General features: G+C 37.6%; 2 protein-coding genes across 3 annotated transcripts in view; one reads left to right on the plus strand and one right to left on the minus strand.

Moving 5' to 3' along the window:
* Positions 1 to 9,551: 9,551 nt before the first annotated feature.
* On the minus strand, positions 9,552 to 11,343 carry PIGBOS1 (PIGB opposite strand 1). 2 transcript variants are annotated; one of them, XM_049613661.1, is made up of 2 exons: positions 11,260 to 11,343; positions 9,552 to 9,937 (listed from the first exon to the last, which is right to left on the minus strand). In XM_049613661.1, exon 2 carries the CDS (start codon positions 9,854 to 9,856, stop codon positions 9,692 to 9,694), a length of 165 nt encoding a protein of 54 aa, XP_049469618.1. In that variant the 5' UTR covers positions 9,857 to 9,937; positions 11,260 to 11,343; the 3' UTR covers positions 9,552 to 9,691. The 2 variants fall into 2 exon arrangements, with proteins under 2 accessions (XP_049469618.1, XP_049469620.1); XM_049613663.1 differs by lacking the exon at positions 11,260 to 11,343 and adding an exon at positions 11,059 to 11,158.
* Positions 11,344 to 11,475: 132 nt separating this feature from the next.
* Positions 11,476 to 23,906, plus strand: part of PIGB (phosphatidylinositol glycan anchor biosynthesis class B) — a 35,887-nt gene continuing 23,456 nt past the window's right edge. Inside the window, exons 1-5 of the mRNA XM_049613664.1 lie at positions 11,476 to 11,608; positions 13,357 to 13,489; positions 13,919 to 14,039; positions 18,902 to 19,006; positions 20,938 to 21,068. Coding sequence (XP_049469621.1) covers positions 11,476 to 11,608; positions 13,357 to 13,489; positions 13,919 to 14,039; positions 18,902 to 19,006; positions 20,938 to 21,068 — 623 coding nt within the window. The remainder of the gene's footprint in view (positions 11,609 to 13,356; positions 13,490 to 13,918; positions 14,040 to 18,901; positions 19,007 to 20,937; positions 21,069 to 23,906) is intronic.

Below are 23,906 nucleotides of genomic sequence, written 5' to 3' on the forward strand. Positions count from 1 at the left end.
GAATGGACATGAGAATCCAGAAATGAACCCATAAATCTGGGGTCAAATGATTTTCAACAAGAATGCCAAGATCATTCAATGAGGTAAGAACAGTCTCTTCAACAAATAGTGCTGGAAGAACTGGATATTTAGATGCAAAAGAATAAAGTTGGACCCTTACCTCACATAATATATAAAAATTAACTCAAAATAGATCAAAGACCTAAATTATAAACATAAAACTATAAGACCCATAGGAGAAAACATAGACATAAATCTTCATTACCTGGGATTTGGCAATGGCTTCTTAGACCTAATAAGAAAAGTATAAGCAGCAAAGGAAAAATGGGTTAAGTAGGCTTTATCAAAAATTTAAAATTTTGTTTAGCAAAGGACACAAGAGAGTGAAAATACAATATACAGAATGGGAGAAAATATTTGCAAATCATATATCTGATAAGAATTTAGTATCAGAATATAACAAAGAGCTGTTACAAATAGAAAAGACAAACAACCAATTAAAAATTGGGCAAAGGACTTGAAGACATTTCTTCAAAGAAGATATAAAAGTGGTCAACAAGTACAGGAAAAGATGTTCAATGTCATTAGTCAATAGGGAAATGAAAATCAAAACCAGAATTAGATACTCATTAACATCTACTAGGTTGGCCATAACTTTGTTTAAAAAAAGAATAGAAAAATTACAAGTGCTAGTAGCCTGTGGAGAAATTGAAACCCTTATACATTGTTGGTGGGGATGCAAAACGATAGTCACTTTGGAAAGCAGTTTGGCAGTTCTTCAAAATGTTAAACAGAATGACCATATGATCCAACAAATCCAATGTGATCTTGGATTAGTTCCCAGACAAGAAAAAAAAAAAAATTGTCTATTGACCTAAAGAGCACTAAAAGGACTTGGTAGAATCTGCATAAAATCTGAGATTAGATAATATTGTATCAATCTTAATTTCCTGATCTTGATCATTACACTGTAATTATGAAAGACAATATCCTTGTTTTTAGGAAGTACACACTGAAATATTTAGTAGTAAAATGGCATCATGTGGGCAATTTACTCTCAAAGGGTTTAGAAAAACAATAATGTGTGTGTTCATGTGTAAGTACACATATATGGAGAGAGATTAAAGCAAATGTAATAAAATGTTAACATTTGTGGAATCTGGGTAACAAGTAGATGAAAATTTTTTGTACTATTTTTGTAACTTTTCTCTAAGTGTGACATTATTTTGCAATAGTTTTTTAAAAAAAAAAAAACTTTCAGAAGTCCCTTTAGAATATCCCTTTGGATAAAGTCTAGTGGCCCACTTAAAAATCTACCATTTTTTTTGGCTTTCTCTCTCACCCTTTTACTCCCATTATCTGCCCTGCTGATCTTAGAATTGGAATTGATTTGTGATGAGACTGGAGAAACCACCACCTGATTGTTACATGGATGGCCCTGATGATACTCCTTTCACGGAGGCACTGGTGAGGAGGCCTGACATCTTTGAAAAGATCAATGGTCGTTGCCCTTTATGGGTTGAGATTGACAGTTGAAGATGCTGCTGCAACAGGTCTCCCTAGTATCAACCAGAAATAAAAGAATCCCCACTCACTAAAGCTACAGGCATTTCCTTTTCCCAGCACTTGTCCCAAGCCTTGATAAAGCCTGCAGGTAAACACACTCCACACAGGGAGCACCTGTGGAATACCTGACTCTGGTGACCAGAGGGGCTAATCTGGTGGCCAAAATGGCTTATGTTCCTGGGCACCACAGGATTGTAAAAACCAGAAAAACATTTCAGGGCAAGGTACTATACCAAGAGCATTACGTAGAAAACTGACCAAAACACAACCCCTGACTGCCTGCAGATAAGCCCTATTTACTTGTTCTGTAGCTTTAACCTGATGGACAGGCTTTAGGTTTGTCAGATATCTACAGACCACAGAGGCACTACCTGGGAATGTAGGCAGGGAATCACCGTCTTTGCATCCTCCCTTGACTTCATCACAGCTTACTGGTACTTCCCAGAAAGGGGTTTATACACTCATCTGAAGTCCTGATTTTTATGACTCTTACCCAAGAGAACCCTCCAGATTGCCTGACCTAGAGGTCAGCAGGGTCTACAATTGTGTGCCAAAGGACTATATATATTTACATATGTTAAAAGCTGCTGCCTAAGGATCTGGCTTCCAATCAGCCTGAACCCAGGTGCTGACTGAGATCACAGGTCTTAGCACACCGTCAACTGGAATCCCTCAAGAATAAATCAGTCTACTTAGGCAATCACAAAGATTCCAAAGACAAATAAGATCTAGGGCAAGGTTGAACAACAAGTTTCACCTCCTATCTTCTTCAAAGTAAGATACCTCCTTCAAGGCTGGGACAGGTAGCTAGTTTGCATTATACTCAGAAACAAGCATAAAGAGTCAAGGAAAAAGAGGAAACAGTAAAAGTATGTTCCAAATAAAAGAACAAGACAAAACCTCAGAAAAAGACCTTAATGAGATGCAAACAAGTAATCTACCTGCTAGAGTTCAAAGTAATAGGCATAAAGATGCTCTCCAAACTCAGGAGAAGAATGGATGAATACAGTGAGAACTTCAACAAAGAGGTAGAAAATATAAGAAAGAACTAAACAGAAGTCACAGAGCTGAAGAACATAACTGAACTGAAAAATACACTATAGGGATTCAACAGCAGGCTAGATGATGCAGAAAAATGGATCAGTCACCAAGAAGACAAGGCAATGGAACTCACTCAAACAGAGCCACAAAAAGAAAATGGAAATTTAAAAAGAGAAGATAGATTAGGAGACTTACAGAACAACATCAAACAGAATAACATTAGTAGTGTAGGAGTCCCAAAAGGAGAAGAGAGAAAAGGACAAAAAACTCCAAAGAGATCCACATCCAGACACATCATAATTAAAATGTCAAAAGTTAAAGAAAAAGTCTTAAATGCACCAAGAGAAAAAAAAAAATATGTACAAGGGAACCCCTTAAGACTACTGGCTGATTTTTCAGCAGAAACTATGCAGGCCAGAAGGGAGTGGCATGATATATTCAAAGTGCTGAAGAAAAGAGAACTTCCAACCAAGAATATTCTACCCAGTAAATCTATCATTCAGAATTGGAGAGATAAAGATTTTTCCATGCAAGCAAAAGCTAAAGGAGCTCATCATCACTAAACCAACTTTACAAGAAATATTAAAGGGATATCTTTAGGCAGAAAAGAAAACACACTAATAACAAGAAAATATAAAACTAAAAATCTCACTGGTGAAGGCAAATAAATATATAGTAAAAGCAGGAGACAAACCATTTATAAAGCTAGGATTAAGGTTAAAAGACAAACGTAACAAACATAACTATAATAACTAGTTAACAAATACACTAAATTAAAAGATATAAAATATGACATCAAAAACATAAAACATGGGGGAGGAGGGCACCTGGGTAGTTTAGTCAGTTAAGCATCTGACTCTTGATTTCTGCTTAGGTCATAATTTCTCAGTTTGTGAGATCGAGCTTCACATCAGGCTCCATGCTGACAGCTATTAGGCTATAGGCTATTATTTGTGAACCACATGGTAAGCATAAAGGAAAAACCTATTATAGATACACAAAAGATAATGAAAGGAAAAAACTAATCATAACACTAAAGAAAGTCATTAAAGCACAGAGGAAAAGAGTGAAAGAAGAAAAAAGGAACAAATAGGAAATACAAAACCAGCTGAAAAGCAATTAACAAAATGGCAATAAGTACATACCTATCAATAATTACTTTAAATGTTGGGAATGCAGGCTGGTGCAGCCACTCTGGAAAACAGTATGGAGGTTCCTCAAAAAACTAAAAATAGAACTACCCGACGACCCAGCAATTGCACTACTAGGCATTTATCCACGGGATACAGGTGTGCTGTTTCAAAGGGACACATGCACCCCCATGTTTATAGCAGTACTATCAACAATAGCCAAAGTATGGAAAGAGACCAAATGTCCATCGATGGATGAATGGATAAAGAAGATGTGGTATATATATACCATGGAGTTTTACTCAGCAATCAAAAAGAATGAAATCTTGCCATTTGCAACCACGTGGATGGAACTGGAGGGTATTATGCTAAGTGAAATTAGTCAGAGAAAGACAAAAATCATATGACTTCACTCATATGAGGACTTTAAGAGACAAAATAGATGAACATTAGGGAAGGGAAGCAAAAATAATATAAAAACAGGGAGGGAGACAAAACAAAAGAGACTCGTAAATATGGAGAACAAACTGAGGGTTACAGGAGGGGTTGTGGGAGGAGGGATGGGCTAAATGGGTAAGGGGCACTAAGGAATCTATTCCTGAAATCATTGTTGCACTATATGCTAACTAATTTGGATGTAAATTTAAAAAATAAATAAATAAAACAAGTTAAAATTTAAAAAATTACTTTGGGGCACCTGGGTGGCTCAGTCGGTTGAGCAACCAACTTCAGCTCAGGTCATGATCTCATGGTTTGTGATTTCGAGCCCTGCGTCGGGCTCTGTGCTGACAGCTCAGAGCCTGGAGCCTGCTTCTGATTCTGTGTCTTCCTTCCTTTCTGCCCCTCCCCCACTCATGCTCTGTCTCTGTCTCAGAAATAAATAAACATTGAAAATAAAATAAAATAAAATAAAATAAATATAAAAAATTACTTTAAATGTAAAGTCTCTAATCAAAAGACACAGAGAAGCTGAGTGGACTTAAAAAAACAAGACTCATCTATATACTGCTTAAAAGAAACTCTGCAGAAGTAAGGACACACCTAGACTGAAAGGGAAGAGATTAAATAAATATTCCATGTAATAAAAATGAAGAGAAAATTGGTGTAACTATACTTATACCAGAAAAAACAGACTTTACAACAAAGACTATAAAAGACAAAGGGCATTACCTGTTGAAAAAGCAGTCAACCCAACCCAGGATATAAAAATTATATTTGTGCACCTACATATAAAACAAATATTAGCAGATCTAAAGGAAGAAATTGTCTGCATCAATAATTGTAGTGTGCTTTAACACCCTACTTACATCAATGGATAGACCATCCAGATAGAACATCAATAAGGAAACATTGGCCTAAACCACACATTAGACCAGATGGACTTAATAGCTAAATACAGAATATTTAATCCCAAAGCAGCAGAATACTCATGCTTCTCAAGTGCACATGAAACATTCTCCAGGATAGATCACATGTTAGGCCACAAAACAAGTCTCAATAGATTTAATAAGACCGAAATCCTATCAAGCATCTTTTCTGATCACAATGGCATGAAACTAAAAAAAATTACAAGCAGAAAACTAAAAAAAAAAAAAAAAAAAAATCACAAATATGTAGAAATTAAACAACATTCTACTGAACAATCAATGGGTCAACAAAAAAAATCAAAGAGGAAATCAGAAAATACCTTGAGACAAATGAAAATGTAACTATAACAATTCACAATCCATGGGATGCAGCAAAAAATGTTCTAATAGGGAAGTTCATAATGATACAAGCTTACCTCAAGAAACAAGGAAAATCTCAAATAAACTAACTTTACATCTCAAAGAACTAGGAAAGAATAAATAAAGCCCAAAGTTAGTAGAAAGAAAAAAATAAGAAAGATCACAGCATAAATAAATGAAATAGAAACTAAAAATAAAATTTAAAAATCAATGAAACTAAGAGTTGGTTCTTTGAAAGGATAAACAAATTTGACAAACCTTTAGCTAGACTTACCAAAAAGAGAAGGCTCAAGTTAGTAAAACTAGCAAGAGAGGTTATAGCTGGTACTAGAGAAATACAAAGGATCATAAGAGACTTCTATGGACAATTATTTGCCAATGAACTGGACAACATAGAAGACATGGATACATTCTTAGAAACAGATAATCTTCCAAGACAGAATCAATGAAGAAATAGAAAATTGGGATAGACAAATTACCAGTAAGGAGGTTGAATCAGTAATCAAAAACCTCCCAACAAACAAAAGCTCAGGACCAGATGCTTCACCAGTGAATTCTACAAAACATTCAAAGATTCGATACCTATCCTCAAACTTTTCCAAAAACGCTTAAGAGGAGGGAATGCTTCTAAACTCATTTTACAAGTCTCTAATACCAAAACCAGGTAAGAATGCCACAAAAAAAGAAAATTACAGGCCAATATCCCTGATGAATATAGACACAAAAATTCTCAATTAAATATTAGCAAACTAAATTCAACAATACATGAAAAGGATCATACACTATAATCACTGACCTTATGGAACCCTGGCTTAGACTGTTGTAACAGGATGCCATAATATGGATGACTTAAACAACAAATATTTCCTACAGTTCTGAAGGCTGGGGAGTCCAAAATCAAGGTGCTCATGGATTCAGTGTCTGGTGAGAAGGCCCTTTTCCAGTTTGTACCTTCTTGCTATAATCCTAACATGGTGAAAAAAGTGATCATCTCTCCTGTATCTCTTCTTATAAGGGCACTAATCCCATTCATGAGGGCTCCACCTGCACAATCTAATTACCTCCCGAAGGCCCCACCTCCGAATACCATCACACTGGGGATTAGGGTTTCAACATATGAATTTTGCCAGGGGTGTCACATTCAGTCCCTACCAAATCCTTATTGTAGAAAGAACCAACTGAAAGCCTCTGAATATGATTTCCCTGGCTAAAACAGTAAATGAGAAGCAATTTAAGCAAAGAACTGCAGACATTAATACCATCTTTAAAGATTTTAAGGATGTGGGCAGAGTCTCTATATCCCCACTGAATTCACCTCTCTGGGCCTGGCAAAATTTAAATGGAAAGAGTTCTAGAGAAAAATGGATGGTGATGGTTACACAACAGTGTGAATGTACTTAATGCCACTGAATTGTACACATAAAACCTGTAAAAATAATGAATTTCATGCTATGTATTTTTTATTACACATAAAAAACAAACTAGATGGATTGTGGCAGAAAGAATGAACTATCTCAATTGCAGCTATTCTGGATGCTGTATCCTTGTTCTTTTTTTTTTTTTAAGACAGCTTTATTGAGATAGAATTATTATAAAGTTCACTATTTTATAGTGTACAATTCCGTGTCTTTAGTATATTGACAAAGTTGTCGCTGATCACCACTATCTAGTTCCAACACATTTTCATCACTTTGAAAAGAAACCCCATATCCTGGCAGCCACTAATCTTTGTTTCTCTCCATTTGCCTGTTCTAGACATGTCATATAAATGGAATTACAATATAGGGTCTCTTGTGACCATCTTCTTTCATGTTTTTCCAAGTTTATTCATGTTGTACCGTCTATCACTATTTCATTAATTATGGCTGAGTAATATTCTACTGTGTGGAAATATAATTTGTTATCCATCCATTGATAGACATTTGTGTAATTTCTACTTTTTTAGTTATTATAATAATGAAGCTATGAACATTCATGTATAAATTTTTGTGTGGACATGTTTTCACTTCTCTTGGATATATACCTAGAAGTAAAATTACTGGGTCATAAGGTAACACTGCTTAACTTTTTGAGGAATTGCCAAATTGTTCCACAGCAACTGAAGTTTTACATTCCCATCAGCAGTGGATCAGTGTTTCAATTTCTCCATATCCTTGCTAACACTTATTATTTTTCCATCTTTTTTGTTTGTATGTCAAGTGGGTATCTCATTGTGACCTTCATTTAAATAGCTGCAATATCTTTATTAGAAAAAAAAATTAACTCATTCTCTGCCGCTTGGTATGTAAATGCTAAACTGACAATGCCATCATTCTCAGGAATATCAAAAGCAGTTCAATTTAATTTGATGCTACATATATGGGTTTATCATTCCTTGGATATAACAGGATCATATATTCTTGCCCATTGTCATATGACTTGACTCTGTACGCTGTATGAAGTCTGTGTCCCTGCCCTTGACTCTGGGCTTGACTATGTGATGTGCTTGCTATAAACCAAAAGAATATGACAAGGCTTGACATTTGCCACAGTTGAGCAGAAGTTTACAATTCCAAGTTTCCTCTGTCTCTCAGTCCTATATTGTCATATCCCAGAAAGGGGATGCTCCTTGAGCCTGGGTTCCATGATGAGAAAACTCATGCAAGAGAATCTATCTGTAGTCAAGCAAAGCTAAACCTATCACATAGTAAATACTTGGTAGATGAATTAAAATTTTCATGTGTATTTTTAAGTTAGCAAGAACACCATGGGGGAGGGGAAGGAAAAAAAAAAAAAGTTAAAGAGGGAGGGAGCCAAACCATAAGAGACTCTTAAAAACAGAATAAACTGAGGGTTGATGGGAGGTGGGAGGGAGGGGAAAGGGGGTGATAGTATTGAGGAGGGCACCTCTTGGGATGAGCACTGGGTGCTGTATGGAAACCAATTTGACAATAAATTTCATATTAAAAAATAAATAAATAAAAAATAAAATAAAATTATCATGTGTACTTTTATGTGCATAGAGGAAAAACAGTCACAAAAGCTCACACTAAACTGTTGGAGGGACAGATTAAATCAGTATATGCATCAATAATTTTCACTTTTCATTTTGTTCATTTCTGTATCGTTTGAATTTTTAATGAACATGTACTATTTTTGTAATTTTTTCTTCACTCTTTTTAAAAAAAATTACCCATGCTGGCCTCCATTCAACATAGATAGCTTAGATTAAGTTATAATAAATTTACTTTTAAAGAAAAAGAAACTAACAATAAAAGAGTTGCTTTAAATAAAGCATTTTGTACATGTGATTACATTGATAGCTCTCAATGAAAATACAAGCTTAAGATTAGAATAAAAATTATTAGTTCTTAGTGATTTCAAAAAATTCTTTACATACATAAATAATAGATTCATAACAAATTAATTCCACCTTTACCACCATTATTAATGTAAATTTGCTTAGGTTAAACAGATCCTGTGTCATATCTGCCATCTTATAGAACACTATCTTCTCTAAAACCCCACCTTACTCTGGGCTACCCCAATTCTCAATTTATTCCTCCATTCTGCCTGGGGCTGAAAGACTGCTCAAGTATATTAAACCAGGCTAATTGTAGACTACTTGAGGCACATTCTGCCTAAGGTAGTTAACTTGATCCACTTCATCTATAAACAGTGCTATAAACATCATTCTCAGCTATTTTAAAAATATAAAGGATCTTCCCATGATTCTGTATATGCTGCATTCCCAGAAAAATTAACCTCAACTAGGAAACAAAATACTCCTTAAGACATTCATTTTAGTCTTTAAAAAAATTACTAGGGTCACCTGGGTAGCTCAGTTGGTTAAGTGTCTAACTCTTGGTTTTGGTTCAGGTCATGATCTCACAGTTAGTGAGTTTGAGCCCTATGTCAGGCTCTGTGCTGACAGCGCAGAGCCTGCTTGGGATTCTCTCTCTCCCTCTCTCTCTCTCTCTGTCCCTCCCCCACTCACACACACCATGCATGCTCTTTCTCTCTCTCAAAATAAATAAATATACTTAAGACAATACTAATCTGTCTTGGTTAAAAGACATAAGATGGCAAATAAAAGTAAACACAAAAATCGACAATGTTTGTTTTAAAATCATGGCCTATGATTTATTTATGTTTAAAATAGATTTGAGAAGTTCTTACTACATTATTTATAGTCAGTGTATAATTTCAATAGAACTTTAAACAATTGCAGTTCAATTCCATGTAGTATTAACTTTTCTTCTCTTCTGATTCTTGTGTCAATTTCAACTTTTCTTTAAATTCCACCTTATCTCGGTAGTACTGTTCAAATATTGGTTGATAAATATACATTCCTCCAGCAATTCCAAGGATGCTAGCAAAAAGCAGTTGTGGAAGAGTCAATCTCCCAAACATTTTTCAACAAATGTATTCAGTGCTTCTGCCACACAGTGGTTTTGAAAAATTATACTCCACATCCAGGAAAGATCTTCAGATCTGCGTACAAAAAAAATGGGAAGCAAAGCAATAACTTAGCACAGCATCCTTGAAAAGATTCTATGTCTCTACCTTGTTCCAGAGTGAATAGTATTTTCATCATAATATGTACATATCACTTGATTTAACTAAAGCACGAATAGAAATATACAGGGAGTATGGCAAATGAGGGTTGGGGATGGTGTGAGACAAAGCCAAATCCTATTACAGCATATTCTCCATAGTTTTAAATGGATAATTTTTAAAATGGCAAAAGTGAGGGGGCGGAGAGAGACATACTGTTTACACCTTCACATACTACATGAAGCTAACTACTGTAATAAACAGCTCCCAGAAGTTGAAAGTGACTGTCAATCCAATCTGAAGTAGAAGAAAGAGAATTGTTACTTTTCATTATTGCCCCCCCCCTTTTTTAAACTATTTTATGGGTTTTGGTAGTATGTGTGATTAAAAACAATTTTTAAAAACAGGCTAAAAGATTTTGTGAGTTCCCTTTGATGCTTTAGAAGGTACAAGTAGACATCAAACATAAATAATTTCCATCCACTTTTGATAAAAATATAAAGGAGATCTGGCTGGGTTTACTTTTAAAAGCTGAGGAGTGAAAACTCCACTATTTCTCAGAAAATTATACCTGAGAACACCTTAGTTTCTGGAGAAAACATGCTTATGAAAGAAGAAAGCAAAGTAAAAGATTTTCATGTTTTCTCATAGCAATCTTTCACCGTCACCTAGACCAGCCCCCGAGGTTACAAAAATTAGTGGCAGAACCGGTACTAGAAACCAGGTTGTCCTTAATATCGCTAAAATGGAGAAGAAATCTAAATAAATGACAGCTTACGAAGCATGCTATGGTTAATCGCCTGCTGAATGTAACAGAAAAAAAAAAAAAAAAAGCAAGTCAGCTGTTTGGAAGATAAACCACACCAAATAGGGAGATTCCCTCTTTTGCCGCTAGCTTGCTAAGTGACCCTACCCAAGTCATTTAACCTTTCCGAACCTCATTTCCTACATCTGTACATCAGCTTAAATCATCCTACCCTACCCACTTGGTTCAACAGTTACTGAGCGACCACCCAAATAGTGAAATGTCACGCAAACACGTTTACTATTATCTTTACCACCAAAACGTCCCGAACGCGCGGCCTTGGCTTCGCTGACCCCGCCTCCTGCCTGCCCCAGTGCAAGGGAGCTCCAGCTCCTTCCTGCAGCTTCCGGAAGAGAAACCTGGGCTCAGAGACCTAGAAGCCAAGTCCCGGCAGCAATCTCACGAGAAGGAGAAGCCAAAGGAAAAACGCAGGCGAACTCACGACAAAGCTTACCCGCGCCAGACAAACGTGCAATATTCCGAAGCAAAGACAAACTCGCAGGCCAGCGTGAGGAGGCTGCCTTTTCCCAGGTATCTCCGCGCCTGCGAGCTACGGCTGCTGCAGTGGCCAAACTTAATGAGCGGAAGAGCAACGCGCGTTACTTCAGGGTCCTTCTTCCGAGGGACTGAGGTGTCAGGGGATCCTCAGTAGATATCGAATAGGTGCAGGATGGAGCAAGAAGGTGGCAACGGCCGACTCTTTTTCCGCGGTCTGCAGAACCGCTCCCACGAGAAGATGAAGCTGCGAAAGAGAAAGTCAACTTTGTACCTCAGCCCCCCTAATAGCTCCGAGCGCAGCGGAGGTGAGTGATGGGGTGCGGGCGCGGAGCTCCGAGGCAGTGGCGGGAAGCCGCGGACCCTGAGCTAGGGCTCCATCTGCTGGGTAGGGTTGCCAAGAAATCGTGCGATCGAGAGATCCCTGCCTCTTGCAGGGTGCTTTTCTGCATCAGTTAATTCTGCCGCCGCCGGCCGTGTGGAGTGAATTTACAGGACGTTGCCACCCCCATTTTAGAAAGGGGGTACCCAGTCTGGGAGTTACCTGAGGTTTCGTAGCCGCGGAGGGGTTGATTCCTGGATGGGGTGGGACCAGGTCTGACTCCTAACCCATTTATTTTTCCCACCGCCCCCTCTGTCTTCTCTTTGGTATTTCGTGATGATGTTGACAGGAGAAAAATCACCCCAGCAAGTGGGTTTTTGATATGTCGGAGGGGGGTTTTAATATAAAGATGGACTTCTCATTCATTCAGTAAATATTTGAGCGCATTATATATACCAAGCACGGTATAAGTGGCTGAAAAGAATGCCGCGTTTCTCTTCTGGAAACCTGAGACCAAGAAAGGGGAGAATCATTTTGCTAAATGAAGAAGGAGGGTTGTGACGCGGGGCAAGGGAGAGGCAGCTGGACAAATAGTTGAACTTTTAGGGATCCAAGATCACCTGTCCAAAGGCCAGTTCTGTGTACTGTTTATTCTCCCCAGTCCACAGAGTAAAAGGGTTTTTTCACAAGGTATGCTTTCAGCAGATATATTTCAGTCGGGAGGTTTCTTTAAGTGTTTCTGAAAGATGAAAGTTGAGATGGGGCATGTATGTTGTGTTGAATGTACCAGTTGTCTGGAAAATGTTTAAATGTGATTCCTGGAGAAGAAAGGAGGAGAGTGGCAGGAATCTAGAATGATAGCAAAAGACTCAAAATGGATTAGAGTGCAAACACAAATGCTCAGGAGGCCAGACAGGCACGTCTAAATAAGTTAAAGCACCTTATATTTCAGAACCAGCCAGTTGCTGCCAGTTGAGCTCTGCGTCAGTTCTTAGTTTTGAAATGCTACAATATAGATTTTAATATAAAATAGGATTTTAAAATGTTGGCAACTAGGTTCACATTAAAAAACAACAAAAAACCCCCAAAAACTCTGTATTCAGCCTGCAGACTGTCCACTTGTGGTAAAGAGCAGGGCTTTGGATGCAGCAGATAGACCTGTGTTGAGTCCTGTTTAGTCATTTACAACCTTTTTGACTTTGGACGAGACAGTTTAACGTCTTAGTCTCAATTTCCTAGGTAAAACGGGACCAATATCTACTTTTTAGCATAGTTTGGAGGGAGGATTAAACGAGGTAAGGCGTGTGAAGGAATGAACTCAGCACCTTGCATAAACATCAATAAAGGCTATTTAAAAACATACAAAGGACCATTTGACATATATAGAAGAGTTGCTCCTTAGTACTTTGTTAGCTGGTTTCTTTCATTAGATACCCATATAGCCTCAGGCTTTAGTTAACCCAGTCTCTTTTTCAGTATTTATCTTACTATTCTCTTTATACAGTTAGTTCCAAGAAAGATGAAAGGAGTGGCAATTACCCAATGGTGAGACTCTGGCCCTTGTATAACTTTCAGCCCAGTTGTTTTGACGGGAGAGGCCAGAGTGTAGAGAGGCCAGAGTTCTCTACGGTGACTTAACAGAATCTAAGCAAGGGGCCAACCAGAGCATTAGTTCTGCAAGTGGAACTTGCCTGACTTTTATGCCACAATTACCTGTTTTGTTTTGTTTTTCAGATCTTCTTGGTGAAAACATTTATCTGGTCTTGTTTACTATAGCATTACGAATATGTAACTGTTTTTTAGTCCAGACAAGTTTTGTTCCAGATGAATATTGGCAGTCTCTTGAAGTTGCACATCACATGGTTTTCAAATATCCTTTGTAGTTTCTTTCCTATATTACGAATGTATATTCATCTTCGAAATTGTGTTAGCTTCTATTATGTATTTTTAGTCGATTTTCCATATATTCTCTAAGTAATTTTAACTTATCAAAGTATACCATTATTTTACACTAATATTTCTTCTATATCTTTCTTTGATGTTAATATACTTGACTCAGCCTTTAACTAGCATGTATTCCCATAGTACTCAGTACTGTGGAGGATGTAGATGAAGTAAAAAAGCACATTCCCATTTTGAAGAAGTTATGAGTTTAATTGGTCGATTCTATTTTTAGTTTGAAAAACCAGTATAAAATGCTGTGTTTTTAAGCTTCTTTGTCAAAAAAAGAGCTTTATGCATAGAAATGAAAATAGGTTTTGTTTCAGTGCTATTTAACATTAGTCCTTAATATTACTAATTATGGTTATTTGACCTGGGAATGGACAGAACGATTGAGGGGTTACACTTATCCCTTAATCTTTGCAAGCATTTACAAGATTCTACATCTTTTGGGGAAAGATAGTGTTCAGCTGCTGGTAAGTTTAAATAAAAGTAATCAAAACAGTTATTAAATGTAGACTTACTCCATCCTTTTAAAAAGGCTAACAATCTATATTAACTAACTGATAGTAATTAAAAGTAGATTTATTCTACCCTTTTTAAAAGGCTAATGTATTTTAACCAAATGATAGTGGTATCAGAATATTTGTTTTTAGAAAGATACTGCTAAACTCTGACCATATCTAGGAAGCCCACAGTTCCAAAGACGTACTGTGATGTGTAACTCTTCATTACATGCTAAAACACAAAACCGAGCATGGAAGTGTCCTCCTTCAAGGAATCCTGTTAAGATATGCAGACTTTGAGGATGACTACATTGTATATTCATTATTTGGACTTTAGAAGTATTCTTCCTTCATGAAAGAATCACATGACAGCCGTGTTGTAGCTAGTTTTTTTTTTTTTTTTAATTTGCCAGCAGAAGACCATGTTATAGGAGCTTATGAAGACTAAATACATATAAACCTACTCAGGATTTAGTGTTGAAATTAAAACCTAGGGAAAATTAATTTCACAAGAATTTAATGATATACACAATCATTGTGCTATGTATGTAGTAATTAGGCAGCAGCAGTAAGTTAGATTGTAATTACCAGATCATAAATTTCTGGGGTCATTTGCCAAGAGAGGGTACAAAAGAAGAACTAATGGTGCCAAAGATTCTCTAAACTAATTTTCCTTTAAGCTGTCATCAGGTTAGACTCAGAAGTTTGGGACTTCCCCATTTTCTGTTAGGGAAGTGGCCCAGAATTCCAAAGGTAATTCCAAATCCTGGAAAGAAAGACACATGGAAGGATCATGGCGAAGGAGAATTTACAGCAGTTGCAGAGTTTCTCCCATTGATACAAGCAGAAGTTAGGAGCTGTGAATTCTCTTCTCCTGTCAGGGCTTCTAGATTGTGTAGGATAACTATAAACTCTGGAAACACAGGCATATACATATTAAGGATATCTTATATGCCAAGAAGTAGGTTATATTATGAATGAAGGAGTCTTCAAGATAGAAAACTTCCTATTCCTTCAGAACCAATCCACTTTCCTCAACATGTAGCTGACCCACCTGGCCATTTTGTGATTTAAAGTAAGCCTCCTATAGTCCCCATCCCCACCCTGCTGTGTTCCCCAAAACCTCTGTCCTATCTGGAACTTGACCAGGTGGAGAAACATTAAGATGCTATCACTTGGTCACTCATACTGTCATAATTGATTATTTTAAACATAGATTACATAATTTTGAAACTAGAAGTGGTCAGAGAAGTAAGGTAAATAGACCAAGGTCACAGCATGTCAAAAGCAGAGCTAGGAGAGTCAGGGTTGCTCAGTTGAGCGTCCAACTTTGGCACAAGTCACGATCTTGTGGTTTGTGGGTTCGAGCCCCGTGTCAGGCTCTGTGCTGACAGATCAGAGCCTGGAACCTGCTTCAGATTCTGTGTCTCTCTCTGCCCCTCTCCTGCTCGTGCTCTTTCTCTCTCTCTCTCAAAAATAAACATTAAAAAAATTTTTTTTAAAGCAGAGCTAAAACTAAATCCTAGGTCTACTTATTCACAGCCTAATGCTCTTACCAGATAGCTTCTCTCCAAACTGCATAAAGTGTGTATACAGAATTAGGAATGGCTTAGAATTGCACTAATATGGTAGCCACTAGCCACATGTGTCTATTAAACACTTGAAATGTGGCTAATCCAAATTGAGAAGTGCTGTTAGTGCAAAATACATACTGGATATCAAAAAATAAGTATAAAATAAAAATGTAAAATATTTCTGCAATTTTTTATTTTGACGAAATGATAATATTTTAGATATATTGGGTTAAAATAAGTAAAATTAATTTTACCTGTTTGGGATTTTTTTTTTTTTTTTTACTTTTTAATTTGGCAACTATACACTTTTAAATTATGTGGCTCATGTTATATATAGTTCTGCTGGACAGCACTGGCTTAGCACATGTGAGAGGAAAGGGATATAGAAGGGAGACCTGAACAGGTTACCACACTGGGGGCTTTCAATAGTCAGAAGATGCACAAGGGCATTCGGCCTCTGGAGTTTAATGGAGGAATCAGGAATTTAAAGAACAGGAGAATGGTAAGCTGCTAACACAGCATCATACTCAAGGTTTACCCCTTGCATGTTCCTTCATACGCCCCATCCCACTACTTTTTATTTTCAAGGGCCATATGTAACTATTATTTAATTCTTCTCAGGTCCTTACTATAACCTAGAAAATTATGGTATCTTAAAAGTCTGGAGAGGGGGTTCTCTGTGCTGACAGCGTAGAGTCTGCCTGGGATCCTCTCTCTTCCTCTCTCTCTCTGCCCCTCCTCTGCTCTGTCTCTCAAAATAAGTAAACTTAAAAAAAGAAGAAAAATAAAATGTCTAAAAAAAAAAAGTCTGGAGAGACTTCTAATAACTGAGAGTTTACATCTCCATTTATTTTTGTGTTGTACTAAAAATCAACCTTCTTTTAAATTCAAGATTCCTACATGACAGCCATTCAAAAAGTTTTATTTATCCAGGATAAACGTCTCCAGTTTTAAGTATCATAATCAGATAATGTGCTTTAGACATCCTGTAATTTGTTAATATCTGTCTTAAAATGTAGGTCTCCAAACTGAATACATTATTAAAAGCTAGAGTAGGAGCACCTGGATGGCTCAGTCAGTTGAGCATCTGACTTCGACTCAGGTCATGATCTCACAGTTCGTGAGTTTGAGCCCTGCGTCAGGCTCTGTGCCGACAGCTCAGAGCCTGGAGCCTGCTTCAGATTCTGTGTCTCCCTCTTTCTCTGCCCCTCCCCCACTCACTCTGTGTCTCTCTCTCTCTCTCTCTCTCAAAAATAAACATTAAAAATTTTTTGAAAAAAAATAGAAAGAAAGCTAGTGTAACTACTTCAGAATACAGTGTAACCATTAACTCCATAAATACTATACTTCTGTCAATGCACAAGGATTCTTTTAGTTTTAGTGACTTCCTCATATTGTTGGCTTATATTATTTGTAGCCAAATTGGCTTTTCACATGAACTACTTTCAGGCCTGAAAGATAAGACATAAGCATATAGATCTTTATGCAGAGTAAACAAGGTATGTACATAGATGTCTTTTGCTGTATTTTACAGGACACAGTTTAAGTGAAATTATGAAGTACAGCATACCTTTAAGACTTAAACATTAATTTACAGATTTTTTAATTTACAGATTATTGACAAAGAAAAGGAACATAAAGTATTAGAAGCCACTGATACCTGATAGTAAAGCCACTCTAACTATAAAGTTAATAAAGACTGATCTAACAGAAATACAAATTTACATATATTTTTAGAAACACATCTTTTGAACAAACTAAGTTTAAAAAACCTGTTTTTAGGGGCACCTGGGTGGCTCAGTCAGTTGAGTGTCCGACTTCGGCTCAGGTCATGATCTCGTGGTCTGTGAGTTCAAGCCCCGTATCAGGTTCTGTGCTGACAGCTCAGAGCCTGGAGCCTGTTTCGGATTCTGTGTCTCCCTCTCTCTCTCTGCCCCTCCCCTGTTCATGCTCTGTCTCTCTGTCTCAAAAATAAATAAAACATTAAATTTTTTTTTAAAAACCTGTTTTTACATTTATTTATTTTTCAGAGGCAGAGCACGAGTTGGGGAGGGGCAGAGAGAGAAGGAGACACGGAATCTGAGGCAGGTTCCAGGCTCTGAGCAAGAGTTCAGCACAGAGCCTGACACAGGGCTTGAACCCATGAACCGTGAGATCATGACCTAAGCTGAAGTTGGACACTTAACCGACTGAGCCACCCAGGCACCCTTGAACAAACTAAGTTTAAATTGTGTTCTATCATTGTGTTATTTTGTTAATAATAACTGACATTGTTTTAAAACTCTCAAAGATGTCAATGTGTAGCATTAGAATTACTAACTGTAATTAAGTTATAGTACATTTATTCTTTAGTTTTACTCTTAGATTTACTTTTTTTTTTAAAGTGTTCATTTATTATGAGAGAGAGAGAGTGTGAGCAATGGAGGGCCAGAGAGAGAATCCCAAGCAGCCTCTGGCTGTCAGCACGGAGCCTGATCCAGGGCTCAATCTCACGAACAGGGAGATCATAACCTGATCTGAAATCAAGAGTTAGATGCTTAACCCACTGAGCCACCCAGGCTCCCCTTAAATTACTTTTTAATGTCATCTGATTACTATGTTTCTATAACTGTGGAATACTTGTCCTTTTATGAAAAAAAAAAAGTAATTTTATCATCTTTATTGCAGGATGGGGAAGTAATGTAACTTAGTAGTTAAAAGCACAGGCTTTAGAAGTAGGCAGACTTGGGTTTGAATTCTGGTTTCCACACTAACTAGCTGTGCAGCCTTGGGAAAATTATTTAACCTCTCTGTACCTCAGTTTCCTCACTTATAAAGTAGTACCTATCTCACAGGGATTGTTAGCAGGACTGAATGAGCTGATACATATAAAGTACTTAGTATGATACCTAGTACACATTACTGTATATAGTTCATAAAAATTTAACAAAAACCACTAAATGTCCTTGTAAAATAGAATCTTAACACAATGAAATGTTTTGCTGGCTATCTAAATTAAAAGTAGTAGTGTTGTAATATATAAATTACAGAGCAAGAATGAGAATGATAAAACTACCTTGGGCATTTCCCTGAAAAATTAATATAATTTTTGTAAAAAAAAACAAAACTATTTTTGCAGAAGAATACTATATTGTCTATTTTTGTACTAAGAATGGCCTTTAATTGATAGTTGGATCAGTTTGTTGATTTCTTATGATAATTCAACATGAACCATTAAGATGTTTTTAATATCTTTTTTTTTTTTTTTAACTGTTGAAGATTTGGATTCCTAGACTTGCCCAAGCACTTCTGTCTGCTGTAGCAGACATCAGGCTTTATTCATTAATGAAGCAACTAGAAAATCAGCAAATGGCAAAATGGGTGGTAAGTCCTAAACACTTTAGAAACTATGTCACTTACTTCATTCCTACAGGCATGAAACACATGGAAAAATATCAATTCTCAAAACAGCTTCAAAAGATAATTTATACAACTTTTTCGAGGTACTTCCATAATGAAGAATAACAAAATGCAAGTGGTGCATGCCATATATTTCCTTCTGATTGCACCTTGGGTGACAGAAGCCACTGATGCCCTCAAAATCTGTGAGAGGCTGAACCCTAGGAACAGCCTGTTTAAGGACCTTCACTCATCAAACCTGTCAGAGTCCTTGCCTCACCTTCCATAAAATTCAGTAGGAATTGCTAGAGGCACCTGGGTGGCTTGGTTGGTTGAACGTCAAACTTCGGCTCAGGTCATGATCTCGCAGTTTGTGGGTTCGAGCCCAGTCTTGGGCTCTGTGCTGACAGCTCAGAGCCTGGAGCCTGTTTCAGATTCTGTGTCTCCCTCTCTCTCTCCCCCTCCCCTGCATGCTCTCTCTCTCTCTGTCTCTCTCTCTCAAAAATAAATAAATATTAAAAAAAAAAAACTCTTAAAAAAAGAAAACTCAGTAGGAATTGCCTACCTCACAGATCACATCCACTGTTTACAGGCTTTGTTCACTACCTCTAGCTACCTGAGACTGAGCCTAAGAAGTACGTTTTCACTGAAGCATTCCTTCACCTCTAGCTAGAATGTTTGAAATAGACTCTGTAAGGGAGAGAATGTAGTGTAGAAAACTGTCTTTTGTCAGACTTTTTATTTCACAGTAGGGAGATTCCTGATCTCACACTCAGTCTTGGATTCAGCCATTCAGTGGTTCCCATTGAAACCATATTCTGAAGAGTGATTGGATTCTTTAATATTGTGGTTAACCTCACTTGGCTCTTTCCTAAATTAAATAAACTTATATGAGCCAGCTTAGAAATCTTACTGCCTTTTTAATCCTGTCTACTGGAAAATGTGTTCCAAGTTCCAAGTGACCAATCAATCAACACATTTCTGGAATATAATTTATTAAATATTTATTAATAAATATCAATAATTTAGTAATCATTAATAAGACATCTGCTGGTAGGGTGTTTGCCTTAAAAAGACAGATTGGAGCAGTGATTGACTCCTTCCTAATTTGATTCAAGGATAAAATCAGTCTCTATATACTGTACATTGCTGAAGGCTCAACCTAAAATGGCAAAAGCATAATGCCTTTGAAATCCTTACTCCATAGTAGCAGTACTAGATTCTTCTGGTTTAAGAAAAGTCTTTAAATCCACAAACAATTGGAACATTTTTTAAAGGCTACATTTCAAGAGACAGGAAGCTAGTTTAACATCCTTGCACCAGCTAACAAGCTTTTTGGAAGACATTTGCTTTGTAGACTTGACGGTTCTGTTTGCATGTTCTCCCAAAAACTGGTTTATTATTTTAGTCAATTTCCAAATTAAAATTTAACGATACATCCTGATAGTCATGTTTTTATTCTCTCCTGTGCTGTCTTAATTTTTCATCAAAATATAAGGCAACATTCCCAACCAAAGTCAATAAAAAACCGTCAAAAGACTTGTCAGTAATAAAAGGCAATTTTCAGGAATACTGACTGGAAGAATCTACTTATGAACTTCAGTCTTCTCTAAGCTCTATCATCAACCTGTTTTATGCCTTCTCTTAGTGGGAAGTGAGACTTCAATCAAATGCAATGCCATAAGAATTTACCTGAAAATATAAACTTAACTTTAACATATATATATGTGGAATCGTCACAGACCTGTGTGTAATATAACTTCTTGGAAACAATGTTTGGGCATGTCTGTTTTCAATATCATTTACCTTTTGATGTGATTTTTGCAGTATGTTGACTTGCTGTTTTCCATAGAAGAAGGTAATACCGAGCTTTTCCACTTCCCATTCAATATATGTTTGCTTATAATTGTTCTTAGTTTTTTTGCCAGTTATGCTCTTGGTTCACGTGGTATTGCTGTACCAGAACTCTTACAAACACCATGGAAACTGTTCTCACTATAATTGCTCTTTTCTACTATCCTTTGGAAGGTTCAAAGTCTATGAACAGGTGAGATATATTACTGTTAATAATCATGTACGAATCTTGAAAAATCTTAAATATCAACATATGTAATGTCTGGTGGACTCCCTAATGTTCAAGTTTATTAAAACCACACATTTTCAGTTGATATATTTATTATAGAAGGAAACAGATATATGCAAACTAGGCAATGAAGGGCAGTTTAATAAAAGGACTATGTACAAATGTTTAGTCAGTGTTTAGAAAAGTCAATAAGGAGATAATCAGAGTACCCCCGGGCTAGTCACAGGAGGAGATTTCTGTTACTCCTTCGTCCCCAAGGAGAGGAAATTGTTACAGGAATCCATATAGAACTGTAACTTTCAGAGAGGACCCCAATAGGAGACAGGCACAGCCAGCCTTTAGCCATAGCAAGGAGAAAGCTGGGGGGGGGGGTGGTTAAAATACTCTGACTCAACTCTTCTGCCCTCCAGTTAACCAAAGCCAACCAGAAGCCAGAAAGCAAGTGGGCTCATTGATGTAGTCCAGACAGGTCAGCATCCCTCCACACAGAACAAGTTTAGAGTAAAGGAAAAGAGATATGGAAGGGCAGACAAAAAAATTTATGGATCCAGGAGATTAGGTCCAATATGGCAGCATAAGAAGATCCTGAACTCACCTCCTCCCTCAAACATACCAACTCTACAGGAACATATGGATTATTGCCTCCCAAAAAAGATCTAAAAATGAGATGAACTGCTGTCCACAACAAAGGGTAAAGATAGGTAAAAAAGGCAGAGACACAGTCTCACGACCCCCCCCCCCCCAACAGAATGGCAGCACCCAATAGGGAGGGTTCTCACCAGCTAGGCATTTATTACAGAAGAGCAAGGGATTGGTGCTCCACATCAGGCACTCCAGGTCCTGGGATCTGTACCAGAGAAACAAGCGCCCAGTACATCTGGCTTGGAAAATCGACAAGGTTGATGTCCGGGGTCCCCAAGTGCTATCGGAAACTGAGATTCCCCACTTGGAAGGCTCACATGTAGGCTTGCTTACCATTTAGACCCAGTGGAAAAACAGTAGTTTGAGAAGTATCCAATAGTGACCCACAGCAGGAGGGATATCACAGGTGTAGAGGTCTTCTCTGTGGAGAAAGGGGATCAACTCCACATCAGGAACACCCCCTTCTTGGGGATCTGCATCAGGAATATGGGTCCCTATGATGTCTGCTTTTGAAATCAGTAGGGTTTAACTCCAGAAGACCCGAGGCCCATAGGAAATCTAGACTCTGCTGTTTAAGGACCTACAGACAGTATCACTTGATCCAAGAACCAGCCAAGAGGCAGCAGTTTGAAAATCACCTGAGCCAGACATAAGATTTAATGACAAATTTTAGTGTACTGGAGAGGCTGGGCACTTTCTTCAGGAACAGAAGTGCCAGTAGACACCATTTTTCTTGTCCACCTTCAGCCCAGCTAGCCCAACACTGGCAAGCAATAATTTAGTACTTTCCATTTACCTCGCTAGCATAGCTCATCATTCTCCTGCAGACCTGCCCCACCCAAGCCACCCACCCTGGCAGGTGCCCCTCCAAAGCAGCTCCCACCCAGGGGGCAGCCTCTGTTGGGACTGGTACCCCTTCACAGTGACTCCAGCCCTGGGATGGGGGTAGACAGCCCTGCCCACCAGCATACCACACTAGTTGTGGCTGGGTTTCGGAGCCAGCCACACTGAGGCCTAATGCCATCCATCAGCATGTCCACAGCAGCCACAGCCAGGCCTCTCAGCCAGCTGTGCCAGGGGCTAGCCTGCCCACCAGCACACTCACAGCATTTGTGGGCTAATCACAAGAGGTCACACAGCCCATACAGAGGATACCCCTAGAATGCCTGGTTCTGGTGACCAGGGAGAATTGTACTTCTAGGCCCACGGGACACTACCTTTAACACAGGACACATAGCTAATCTACCTAAAACCAAGAAACAAACACGGAGAGATAAAACAAGATAGAGGAATATATTGTAAATGAGAATAAGACAAAACCTCAGTTAAAAAAAAAACAAAACCTAAACTAAAAGGAGACAAGCAATCTACCTGATAAAGAATTCAAAGTAATAGTCATAAAGATGCTTACTGAACGTAGAAGAGTGGATGAACTCAGTGAAAACTTAAGGAGATAGAAAAAAAAAAAATATATATATATATACACACACACACACACCAATCAGTTCTTTACAAAACAATAACTGAAATGAAATATATACTAGAGGGAATCAACAGCAAATTAGAGGATGCAGAAGAGCAATCTAGAAGACAGGGTAGTGGAAATCATCCAAACAGAAGAACTAAAGGAAAAGGAATTTTTTTAAATGAGGAAAGGTTAAGGGACACTAGGACAACATCAAGCAGACAAACATTTGCATTATATGGGTCCCAAAAGAAGAGAGAGAAAGGGGTAGAAAACTTATTTGAAGAGAAAATAGCTGAAAACTTCCCTAACCTGGGGAAGGAAACTGATATCCAGGTCCAGGAAGCACAGGGAGCCACAAAGAAGATGAACCTAAAGAGGTCCAAAACAAGACACATAATAAGGAAGATGCCAAAAAGTAAAGTTAGAGAATATTAAAAAACAGCAAGAGAAGAGCAACTACTTACATACAACAAAACACCCATACAACTACTAGCTGATTTTTTACCAAAACTTTGCAAGCCAGAGAGACTGGCATGATATATTCAAAGAGCTGAAATGAAAAAAACCTATAATCAAGAATGTGCTACCCACTAAGAATTAAAGAGAGATTAAAAGTTTTCCAGACAGAAGTTTAAAGTTCATTACCACTATACCAGTGTTACAAGAAATGTGGAAGGAAATCCTTTAAGCAG

This window comes from Panthera uncia (assembly GCF_023721935.1).
Source record: "Panthera uncia isolate 11264 chromosome B3 unlocalized genomic scaffold, Puncia_PCG_1.0 HiC_scaffold_1, whole genome shotgun sequence".
Taxonomy (NCBI): domain Eukaryota; kingdom Metazoa; phylum Chordata; class Mammalia; order Carnivora; family Felidae; genus Panthera; species Panthera uncia.